General features: G+C 40.9%; 1 protein-coding gene across 15 annotated transcripts in view; it reads right to left on the bottom strand.

Annotated features, from left to right (window-relative positions):
* Positions 1-12,201, bottom strand: part of JAKMIP2 (janus kinase and microtubule interacting protein 2) — a 192,756-nt gene that overhangs the window by 68,196 nt on the left and 112,359 nt on the right. For all 15 annotated transcript variants that reach the window (XR_012414232.1, XM_065546940.2, XM_065546939.2 and 12 more), the window contains one exon: positions 8,513-9,010. Coding sequence is in view for 14 of the 15 variants with exons in the window: in XM_065546940.2 (XP_065403012.1) it covers positions 8,513-9,010 (498 nt within the window). In the remaining variant the exon portion in view is untranslated. The remainder of the gene's footprint in view (positions 1-8,512; positions 9,011-12,201) is intronic.

A 12,201-nucleotide genomic window follows, 5' to 3' on the forward strand; every position in this document is an offset into this window, starting at 1 on the left:
CTAGGATGAGGGCTAATGAAGTGAATGTCTATAAACAATTTTTAAAGAAAGCATAGCCATTGGGTGAAACCTTTCTTCTCATTTCACTATATTCTGTGTGTACATTCAAAGTGGAGATAAGGAAAAGACATTTAATACAGACAACATTATGCTGTTTTGCTTTTTCTGAAAGTGTCTCCTTATGCAAAACAAATAATTTTGTATAAATTTTTCTTTGCTGTGTGCTCTTAGGCCACAAAAAAATATTTGTAATAGAAATGGTGTTACAGTCACGTATTTTCCATTTAAATATCTGTGAGCTATTGCCTTCGAGTCACTTGCTTAAATTTTAGGTCAATTTTGAGAGAACTTTGGGCTAAATTCTGCATGATATTGTAATATCATCTGATAACTGGGTAAGAAATCAACCGGGAATAATAGCATTATTATTATTGTTAACTGGGAATAATAGCATTGTCTTTGGTTTCTGTCTCCTTATAGAAGATTTGAGACCAGTGTTTTTCTTAACTGAGAAGCATGTTCATTTGTCAGACTTGTCATCTGGAGCATTGCTTTTATTTGCAGGTTAACATAGCTCTAGTTACTTTTTATGAGTTAACATAGCTCTAGTTGATTTTTATGTACTTACCTTGCTAAACTTGTTGAGAAATCATCCCATTACTGCCCACATTCAGCCTCATCATCACCATCATCATAGCTGAAATTTATTGATCTTTCACTGTATTCAGGGTACTATACTCAGAGCTTAATATACCTTATTTTATAACAATCCTATTCAGTAGGTTCAGTCGTCATCATTTTACAGGTGATCGGTGAAGACCTGAAAGCTTGAAAACTTGGTCATAGTCATATGGCTAGTAAGTTGTGAAGCCTTACTTTTAATGGAATCATCTAACCATAGAGCCCATTCTGTTAGGTACTATGCTGTACTGGCTTTAAGATTGTTCATATACTTTAAGCATTTCCCAAAGTGGTTTCCTGTGGGATATATATTAATTAGTATTGAGAAAGCTTTATTGCACAGTGGTTATGAGCATGGACTCTGATCTCAAAATACTGAAAATCAACCAAAGCCCAACTTAGATGGGAAAGGGTATACACCAGAATTCTCTGGGGAAATTTTCTAGGCAGGACAACTCCCATTTCTCTCCTTTCCGGTTCCAAAAATGGAGCTCGGGGTAGAGGTAGTCACAGAGCAAAAAGAAGGAAAAAATGAAGACGAGTATATCTGTGTTATCGAAAAAGTTTCCTACGTTATTCTGTGTTCATGCAGTTTGTGAACTACTCATCAGGTGGCTCAGATTTTACTTTTTTTAATTTTAATTTTACTTTAAGTTCTGGGATACATGTACAGAATGTACAGGCTTGTTACATAGGTATACATGTGCCATTGTGACTTGCTGTACCTATCAACCAGTCCTCTAGGTTTTAAGCCCCGTATACATTAGGTATTTGTCCTAATGCTCGCCCTCCCCTTCCCCCCACCACCTGACAGGCCCCCGTGTGTGATGTTCCCCTCCCTGTGTCCATGTGTTCCAACTGTTCAACTCCCACTTATAAGCGAGAACATGCAGTATTTGGTTTTCTGTTCCTGGGTTAGTTTGCTGAGGATGATGGCTTCTAGCTTCATTCATGTCCCTGCAAAGGACATGAACTCATTCTTTTTTTGTGGCTACATAGTATTCCATGGTGTATATGTACCACATTTTCTTTATTCAGTCTATATCACTGATGGGCCTTTGGGTTGGTTCCATGTCTTTGCTATTGTAAATAATGCTGCAATAAACATACATGTACATGTGTCTTTTAGTAGAATGATTTATATTCCTTTGGATGTATACCCAGTAATGGGATTGCTGGGTCAAAAGGTATTTCTGGTTGTAGATCCCTGAGGAATCACCACCCTGTCCTCAACAATGGTTGAACCAATCTACATTCCCATCAACAGTGCAAAAAGTGTTCCTGTTTCTCCACAGCCTCACCAGCATCTACTGTTTCTTGACTTTTTAATAATTGCCATTCTGACTGGTGTTGGATGGTATCTAATTGCGGTTTTGATTTGCATTTCTCAAATAATCAGAGATGATGAGCTTTTTGTTTGTTTGTTTCTTGGCTACATAAATGTCTTATTTTGAGAAGTGTCTGTTCATACACTTTGCCCACTTTTTGGTGGGGTTGTTTGCTTTTTCTTGTAAATTTGTTTAAGTTCCTTATAGATTCTGGATATTAGACCTTTGTCAGAAGGGTAGATTGCAAAATGTTCTCCCATTCTATAGGTTGTCTGTTTACTCTGATGCGAGTCTCTTTTGCTGTGCAGAAGCTCTTTAGTTTAAATAGATCCCATTTGTCAATTTTGCCAATTGTTGCAATTACTTTTGCTGTTTTCATCATGAAGTCTTTGCCCATGCCTATGTCCTGAATGGTACTGCCTAGGTTTACTTTTAAGGTCTGTATGGTTTGGGGTTTTACATTTAAGTCTTTAAGCCATCTTGAGTTGATTTTTGTATAAGGTGTAATGAAGGGGTCCAGTTTCAGTTTTCTGCATATGTCTAGCCAGTTTTCCCAGCACCATGTATTAAGTAGGGAATCCTTTCCTCACTGCTTGTTTTTGTCAGGTTTGTCAAAGATCAGGTGGTTGTAGATGTGTGGTGTTATTTCTGAGGCCTCTCTTCTGTTCCATTGGTCTATATATCTGTTTTGGTACCAGTACTATCTTGTTTTAGTTACTGTAGCCTTGTAGTAGAGTTTGAAGTCAGGTAGTGTGATGCCTCCTGCTCTGTTCTTTTTACTTATGATTGTCCTGGCTATACAGGCTCTTTTTGGTTCCATATGAAATTTAAAGTAGTTTTTTTTTTGTTTTTTTTGTTTTTTTTTTTAATTCTGTGAAGAGTGTCAATGGTAGTTGGATGGGAATAGTGTTGATCTATACATTACTTTGGGCATTATGGACATTTTCATGATGATGAATCTTCCTATCCATGAGGATGGAATGTTTTTCCACTTGTTTGTGTCCTCTCTTATTTCCTTGAGCAACGGTTTGTGGTTCTCCTTGAAGAGGTCCTTCATGTCCCTTGTAAGCTGTATTCCTAGGTATTTTATTCTCTTCGTAGCAACTGTGAATGGGAGTTTATTCATGATTCGGCTCTCTGCTTGTCTATTGTTGGTGTATAGGAATGTTTGTGATTTTTGCACATTGATTTTTGTATCCTGAGACTTTGCTGAAGTTGCTTATCAGCTTAAGGAGTTTTGGGCTGAGATGATGGGGATTTCTAAATATAGAATCACGTCATCTGCAAACAGAGATAATTTGACTTCCTCTCTTCCTATTTGAATACGCTTGATTTCTTTCTCTTGCCTGATTACCCTGGTCAGAGCTTCCAATACTATGTTGACTAGAAGTGGTGAGAGAGGGTATCCTTGTCTTGTGCTGGTTTTCAAAGGGAATGTTGTGTCTATTTGGCATGCTCTTTTCTTCTTTATGAGTCTAGTTAGTGGTCTGTTTTGTTAATTTTTTCAAAAAACCAGCTCTTGGATTCATTGATTTTTTCAAGGGTTTTTTTGGTGTCTTTATCTCCTTCAGTTCTGCTCTGATCTTAGTTATTTCTTGTCTTCTGCTAGCTTTTGTATTTGTTTGCCCTTTCTTCTCTAGTTCTTTTAATTGTGATGTTAGGGTGTTGATTTTAGATCCTTCCATCTTTCTGATGTGGGCATTTAGTGCTACAAATTTCCCTCTAAACGCTGCTTTAGTTGTGTCCCAGAGATTATGGTACATTGTCTATTTGTTCTCATTGTTTTCAAATAACTTCCTGATTTCTGCCTTAATTTTGTTATTTACCCAGTAGTCATTCAGGAGCAGGTTGTTTGATTTGCATGTAGTTGTGTGGATTTGATTAAGTTTCTTAATCCTGAGTTCTAATTTGTTTGCATTGTGGTCTGAGAGACTGTGTGTTGTGATTTCACTTCTTTCGCATTTGCCGAGGAGTGTTTTACTTCCAATTATGTGGTTGATTTTAGAATAAGTGCGGCATGAGAAGAATGTTTATTATGTTGAATGTTGACCTGGAATAGAGAGTTCTGTTATCCTAGGCACACTTGATCCAGAGCTGAGTTCAAAGTCCTGAACACTCTTGTTATTTTTCTATCTCATTGATCTGTCTAATATGGACAGTGGGGTGTTAAAGTCTCCCACTATTATTGTGTAGGAGTCTAAGTCTCTTTGTAGGTCTCTAAGAACTTGTTTTATGAATCTGGGTGCTCCTGTATTGGGTGAATGTATATTTAGGTTAGTTAGCTCTTCTTGTTGAATTGATCCCTTTACCATTATGTAATGCCCTTCTTTGTCTTTTTGATCTTTGCTGGTTTAAAGTCTGTTTTATCAGAGGCTAGGACTGCAACCCCTGTTTTTTTTTTTTTTTTGCTTCCCATTTGCTTGGTAAATTTTCCTCCATCCTTTTATTTTAAGCTTACATGTGTCTTTGCATATGAGATGGGTCTCCTGAATACAGCACGCCAATGGGTCTTGAATTTTTATACAATTTGCCAGCCCGTATCTTTTAATTGGGGCATTTAGCCCATTTACATTTAAGGTTAATATTGTTATGTGTGAATTTGATCCTGTCATTATGATGCTAGCTGGTTATTTTGCACACTAGTTGATGCAGTTTCTTCATAGTGTCATTGGTCTTTATATTTTGGTGTGTTTTTGCAGTGGCAAGTACTGGTTTTTTCTTTCCATATTTAGTGCCTCCTTCAGGAGCTCTTGCAAAGCAGGCCTGGTGGTGATAAACTATTTGTTTGTCTGGAAATGATTTAATTTCTCCTTCACTTATGAAGCTTAGTTTGGCTGGATATGAAATTCTGGGTTGAAAATTATTTTCTTTAAGAATGTTGAATATTGGCCCCTACTCTCTTCTGGCTTGTAGGGTTTCTGCTGAGAGATCTGCTGGTAGTCTGACGGGCTTCCCTTTGTAGGTGACCTGGCCTTTCCCCTTGGCTGCCCTTAACATTGTTTCTTTCATTTTAACCTTGGAGAATCTAATGATTATGTGTCTTGGTGTTGATCTTCTCATGGAGGATCTTAGTGGTGTTCTCTGTATTTCCTGAATTTGAATGTTGGCCTGTCTTGCTAGGTTGGAGAAGTTCTCCTGGATAATATCCTCAAGTGTGTTTTCCAACTTGGTTCCATTCTCCCCATGTCTTTCAGGTATTGCAGTCAATTGTGGGTTCAGTCTTTTAACATAGCCCCATATTTCTTGGAGGCTTTGTTCATTCCTTTTTTTTTCCTCTAATCTTGTCTGCATACCTTATTTCAGCAAGACGGTTTTCAAACTCTGACATTCTTTCGTCTGCTTGGTCAATTTGGCTATCCATACTTGTGTATGCTTCACGAAGTTCTTGTGCTGTGTTCTTCAACTCCACCAGGTCATTTATGTTTCTCTCGAAACTGGTTATTCTAGTTAGCAGTTCCTGTAACCTTTTATCAAGGTTCTTAGCTTCCTTGCATTGGGTTAGAACATGCTCCTCTAGCTCACAGGTGTTTGTTATTTGCTGACCTTCTGAAATTTACTTCTGTAAACTTGTCCATCTCATCCTCCATCCAGTTCTGTGCCTTTGCTGGATGGTTGTTGTGATCATTTGGAGGAGAAGAGGAATTCTGGCTTTTGGAATTTTCAGTGTTTTTGCACTGTTTTTTTCTCATCTTTGTGGATTTCTCTACTTTTGATCTTTGAGGCTGATGACATTTGGATGGGGTTTCTGTGGGAGGGTCTTTTTGTTGATGTTGTTGCTTTTTTAGTTTTGTTTGTTGTTATTTGTTTTTCTTCAAACAGGCCTTTTTTCTTCAGGTCTGCTGGAGTTTGCTGGAGGTCCACTCCAGACCCTTACTGCCTAGGTTCCACCAGTGGAGAGACTGCAGAACAGCAAAGATTGCTGCCTGCTCCTTCCTCTGGAAGCTTCATCTTAGAGGGGGACTGGCCTGATGCCAGCCAGAGCTCTCTTGTGTGAGGTGTCTGTCGGCCCCTGCTGCGATGTCTCTCCCAGTCAGGAGGCACAGGGGTCAGGAACCCACTTGAGGAGGCAGACTGTCCCTTAGCAGAGCTGGTGCGCTGTGCTGGGAGAATCTCCCCTGTCAGGATCAGCCACTCTCTTCAGAGCCGGCAGGCAGGAAAGATTAAATCCGCCAAAGCTGCTACCACAGCCGCCCTTCCCCTCAAGTGCCTTGTTCCAGGGAGATGACTGTCCTGTCTGTAAGCCCCTGAATGGAGCTGCTGGATTTCCTGCAGACAGACCTTGCCTACTGGGGAGGACTCTAGAGAAGCAGTCTGGTCACAGCCGCTCTGGTGAATTCCACCCAGTCCAAAAAAACTCTCAGTCTCGTTAGCACTGTCAGGGGAAAACTGCCAACTAAAGCCATAGTAATGATGGTCACTCCTCCCCCGACCAAACTCGATCATCCCAGGCTGACTCTGGACTGCTGTGCTGGCAGTGAGAATTTCAAGCCAGTGTTTCTTAGCTTGCTGGGTTCCATGGGAGCATGGGAGTGGGACTGGGACCCGCTGTGTGAGACTGCTTGGCTCCCTGGCTTCAGCCCCCTTTCCAGGAGATTGGACGGTGGTCCTGACTCATTGGAGTTCCAGGCGCCACTGGAGTATGAAAAAAAGAAAATCCTGCAGCTCAGTGCCTGCTCAAACAGCTGCCCAGATGTGTGCTTGAAACCCAGGGCCCTGGTGGTGTAGGCTCATGAGGGAATGTGCTGATCCGTGGATCGCAAATATCCATGGGAAAAGCGTAGTACCTTTGGCAGGTAGCACAGTCTCTCACTGCTTCCCTTTGCTGGGGGAAGGAGGTCCCCTGGCTGCATGCACTTCCCACATGAAGCGACACCCCACCCTGCTTCTGCTCATTCCCTGTGGGTTGCACCCACTGCCAAACCCGTCCCAGTGAGATGAACTGGTACCTCGATTGGAAAAACAGAAATAACCCGCCTTCTGTGTTAGTCTCGCTGGGAGCTGCAGACCTGAGCTGTTTCTATTCGGCCATCTTGGCCCCTCCCCTTCACGTTGCTATTAAGAGGGATTTCATGCCTACTTCGGCAATATGCCGGTGAAAGGAAGTCGTGGAAAAAATTAGCAGATCAAGTGGATATACTTATAGACTTTATATTGAAAACCGTCAACAAATGAAAATACTTAATGCAAAGCTGCCTTTTCATTGGATACTTACCTGCCAGCTCCAGAGTTCGAAGTCCTGATTCTTCATCAGCCACTGTCGTTTCAAAAACCAAAGGCAGGGCAGAGACCAATATTTCTGCACTGTGTTTGGTCTTTATTGTCAAACAGTGCAATAGAATGAGTTGACATAAATAATTCAGAAAATGTGGCAAAGGCAATATTTTACAGTTACACTGTATTGCAGTACAAAGAAAATTAAGCATTAACTTTTAAAAATGCTCTGTGGTAACCACTTTGAACTTAAAATTAAAAGCCTAGAGATATCACCCAAGGAACATAATTAGAATTCTCAGAAAGTAATTGCTTAGAACTGGAAGACAAAAAAGTAAAAGTGTAGTTTTTCATGAAAAAAACCTTACTTCCAGAGAAACATAAAGTACATTCTAACAGGTGATAGTTGATGTGATAACATTAAAGTAAGATGTAACAGATGCTAAACATCTGAATGCAGATGAACATAAATTTTTTTGGTCTAAAATAATTAAACCAGGTCAACCTAGGACATTTAATTTTCATGTGATAATTATATTTGTATTATAGTTAAGCATAGTGAGAGGCCTATCTGGTTTTTGGTAAAACATGTTAGAAGGAAAGACCAACTCTGTAGGGGCTGAGGTAAGTCTTAGAAACTATAAATAGCAAACAACCTACTTAGGGATGACAATTTAAAAATTATAATGCCTCCTGTTTTAAATGACTCCTGTATACTTTGGGAAAAATATCTATGTTTAAAATGACTAGGGATTTTATAGTTTTGTATCTTTTTTCAGTCACGGTTTTTGGAAAAAAAAAGACTCAAGATGTTCTCAGTAGCTGCCGTTTTCAGACATCATGAAAGTCATAGAAACTTCTCCTACCCTCTATAAAAACAAACAAAGAAACCATAAAACTCTGTAAAGGAAAAGCCCACAAAAACATGCTGACTTTAGAAGAATCCATGATTTATAATATTTTTATAAATATCTAAGGAAACAGGAGTCCTTTCCATATATATGGTCCTTGGAGATACTTTCTGTATATATGGTCCTTGGAGAATCCAGTTTTTATGAGAAAGGTGATTTCCAAAATCTCTTACACTTTACAATATCAATTTTGGCCGGAGCATATCTCTCTATTGATCTACCTACCTACATACTGAGCTATCTTGGATAGAGCACTGGACAAAAGGCAGGCACTGTTTACAATCCACTGACAAGAAAACACACGAAGAAGCAAATCCCACAGCACTCTGAAACCTGGAAGAGACGGGTTCTACATGGGTCTGATGGGATTACTGTACTAACCAGCCTCCGAATATCCCGTTCCGACTCCCACTTGATCTTCGAGATGGCTTCTTGGTGGGACTGATGCTCACTCCGAAGGTCCCCAGCCTTGATTTTATCTGCTTGGATCATATTGCTCAGAGCCTCGTCCACCTGCTTCTTGGCCGTTTTCAGGTCCGCAATTTCCTGTAAGAGCTTAAGACGCTCTGCATCAAACAGTTTCCGGGCCTCCTCCCGGGCCTCAATGGTGAGCGCTGTCCTTACTTTGTCACTGCTGCCATCACGGAGAGCACAGAGAGCAGACTTGAGCCTCTGGATCTCTCCATCACGCACCTTCACCGTCCTTGACATCTCCTGCTCGTGCTGCTTGATAAGGTTCTCCCTCACAGCCTGCAGCTCCTTCATCTTCTCCTCATGGAGCTTGGTTTTGAGTTCTGTCACCAGCACCGTGTGCTTGCGCTGCTCCAGCTCACGAATCCTCTTCGCTTCTTGAGTCTTCTCTCTTTCAAGCTTTGATACCTAAAAACAGAGAGGCAAAAGGATGAAGAGAAATGAGCCTCAAAGGACAGGTGTGCTCCTAGGCAGGATTTGCAGCTCAGGCCGCTGTGATCTCTTAATTCCTCATCTCTTTTCCAATTCCAGGCCCTCTGAGAAAAAAGAACTACAGGCCTTGAAGCTGGGAATACAGTGTGTAAAAGGCGGAATTACCTGAGGATATTTAAATTACTTTGTTCAGATGAATATTTGATGTTCTGGGGCCTTACTATGCAATGTATGGTCTGCAGACAAGCAGCCTTGGTATCACCCGGAAAGCATGCTAGAAGCACAGAATCCCTGGCTTAGCCCCAGATCTATGACTCAGAATGCGCATTTTAACAAACGCCCATGCGACTGGTATACACATTAATATTAGGAAGTATCACTGTCATGGTTTTTCCCTTTACGGGGAAGATTGCAATGCAGATCGCCTGGAGAACTTTTTAGACTACACAACCCTAGCTAGATCCAAACTGATAAATGTGTGTCTTAGAATAGCTCACAGTTTGATACTGTGATCAGCCTAATAAATTAGTGCCTAAAGTGATATTATTGAGCATCCCCCTCCCTCTTTTTTTTTTTGAAAGGATGCTGCTGCTGCTGCTGCTGCTGCTGAGGAGGTGAAAAATGAAAACATTTGATAATAGCCTCAACCTTACCTTTGTTAGTATGGCAGGTTAGTTTCATCCCCAAATTTTACACACACACACACACACACACACACACAAAATACCACCACCAACAACAAAACTGCAGATCATTGGGTCCTCTCTCTGATGAAGGACTTTAGTGATCATTGTTATTTCTGAATGCGCCATGAATGTCTCTTTGAGTCCCTTTTCACTCTCACTCCTCCTCCTCCCTTCCTGCCCCCGCAAGCCAACACTCCAAGTAGTTTGGTGAAATATTTCAAATGAGCTTTTTACCTCTCAGGAATTCTGGTTTAAAACTATTCCATGGTTTGCTAAATTTCCGGTGATAATATAGGCCTCCTTGTTGATTAGCAATGGCACTGCCTATTGATCTAATCTGGATGTGAATCTCTGATTCAGTAGATCGGGTGGAGCCCAGATATTTGTGTCTTGAAAAAGCCTCTCCGTGATCCTGTTCTGCTGTCCTCCTCCCCCACTTCATCTCTGCTGCTTGTCTCTGTCTCTGTCTCCTCTCTCTGTCATACACACAACCCCCGCATGCACACACACACATACACAGAGTAATCTAGAAAAAGGGGGCCAGGTGCAGTGACTCACATCTGTAATCCCAGCACTTTGGGAGGCTGAAGCAGGTGGATTACCTGAGGTCAGGAGTTCGAGACTAGCCTGGCCAACATGGTGAAACTCTGTCTCCACTAAAAATACAAAAATTGGCTGGGTGTGGTGGCAGGCACCTGTAGTCCCAGATACTTGGGAAGGTTGAGGCAGAAGAGTCGCTTGAACCCAGGAGGCGGAGGTTGCAGTGAGCCAAGATTGCACCATTGCACTCCAGCCTGGGAGACAGAGTGAGATTCCGTCTCAAATAAATAAATAAAAATAAAAATAAAGAGAAAGGGAAGAAAAATGGGGAGTCCCAGGAGTAATAGCTAATTGAGTGATATTGAGTCTCCACCATTTGCAAAATTGGAGGGTTTCACAAAATAATAGTTGAGAACCTCTCCAGTTGAAAAATCTTAAGATTGAGACTCCATATTGTAAACATTGTAATATAAAGTGTCTGTGATGGTTAATACTGAGTGTCAACTTGATTGGATTGAAAGATGAAAAGTATTGTTTTCATCAGTCTGGGTGGGCACATTCTAATCAGCTGCCAGTGCAGCCAGAATAAAGGCAGGGAGAAGAAGGTGAAAAGACTAGACTGGCTTAGCCTCTCAGCCTACATCTTTCTCCTGTCCTGGATGCTTCCTGCCCTTGAATATTGAGCTCCAAGTTCTTCAGCTTTGGAACTCGAACTAGCTTCCTTGCTCCTCAGCTTGCAGATGGCCTATTGTGGGACCTTATGATCGTGTGAGTCAATACTCGTTAATAAACCTCCCTTTATATATATACATCTATCCTATTCGTTCTGTCCCTCTGGAGAACCCTGACTAATATACAGTGTCTGAGATTTTACTCACCTTAATAGTTTACCTACCTTTGGCTAGAACAGTATTTTCTAAGTTTGCATAGTATTTTATGAACAGTTTATTTTTAAAGGCACAGCAATTATTCCCATGATGGTTATTCTAAAAGAGGTTGGGGCACAAGGGGACTTGGTGAACTAAGCAGCCAGGCATCCTCAAACAACCATCCTCTGATCTCACCTCCAGCTTACACCTATAGTCCCTTCATGGAGGCCTCTTCTCTCTTAGGCTCTAGACCTGTGCTGTCGTATGTGGCACCCGCTAGTTACCATACTGCAAATTTGAACTGAGATTTTCTCTCCATATAAAATATACTCTGGATTTTGAAGACTTAGTGTGAGGTAAAGATGTAAAATATCTCACTTATCACTTTTATATTGATTACACATTGAAACTATAATGTTTTGGATAAATTATACTAAACGATATTATTACAACTGATTCTGTTTCTTTTTACTGTTTAAAATTGCAGCTAACAAGAAATTTAAAAATCACAGATATGGCTTGCATTTGTGGTTTACATTATATTTTTCTTGGACAGCATTGCTCTGGAGTTCTTAGACGTTCATTTGGTGAGCCTAGCTTTCCCCACGCTACTGGTGATATTCTCTTAGTAAAGCTCAGTTCTGGTCTTACTTATGTGTCTGCTCAAAACCACCCAGGCTCTTTTGTGTTGTGGAATAAAATCTAACAGCTCAGCTTCACCTTTCAGGCTCCCAGGAAGGTTTGGTTGGATTTCCAACTCCTACTTCTCCCTCTCCTTCTCCTAACCTGTCCCGTGCTGTAGGTAGGAGAGGGGTTATATTATTTTTTGCACATGCCCTGCATCTCATTCCCATATGCTGACAGTTTCTTCTTCCTGACTTATGCTTCCATCAGCTCCTTTTGGGATCCTTACATTCCTCATGGCCTGGCTAGATGTCATCCTCTCCTGTCATGCCACCCTACTCACCCAGGATAAAGCTCATTTCTCCTGCCTTTGTCTTCTCAGTATACTTTTGAAACACCTCCTTACTAGTGGTTTTCACAGTTTTCTTTGCATTTTTTTTTTTTGCCC

Source organism: Macaca fascicularis, chromosome 6, assembly GCF_037993035.2.
Source record: "Macaca fascicularis isolate 582-1 chromosome 6, T2T-MFA8v1.1".
NCBI classification, from domain to species: domain Eukaryota; kingdom Metazoa; phylum Chordata; class Mammalia; order Primates; family Cercopithecidae; genus Macaca; species Macaca fascicularis.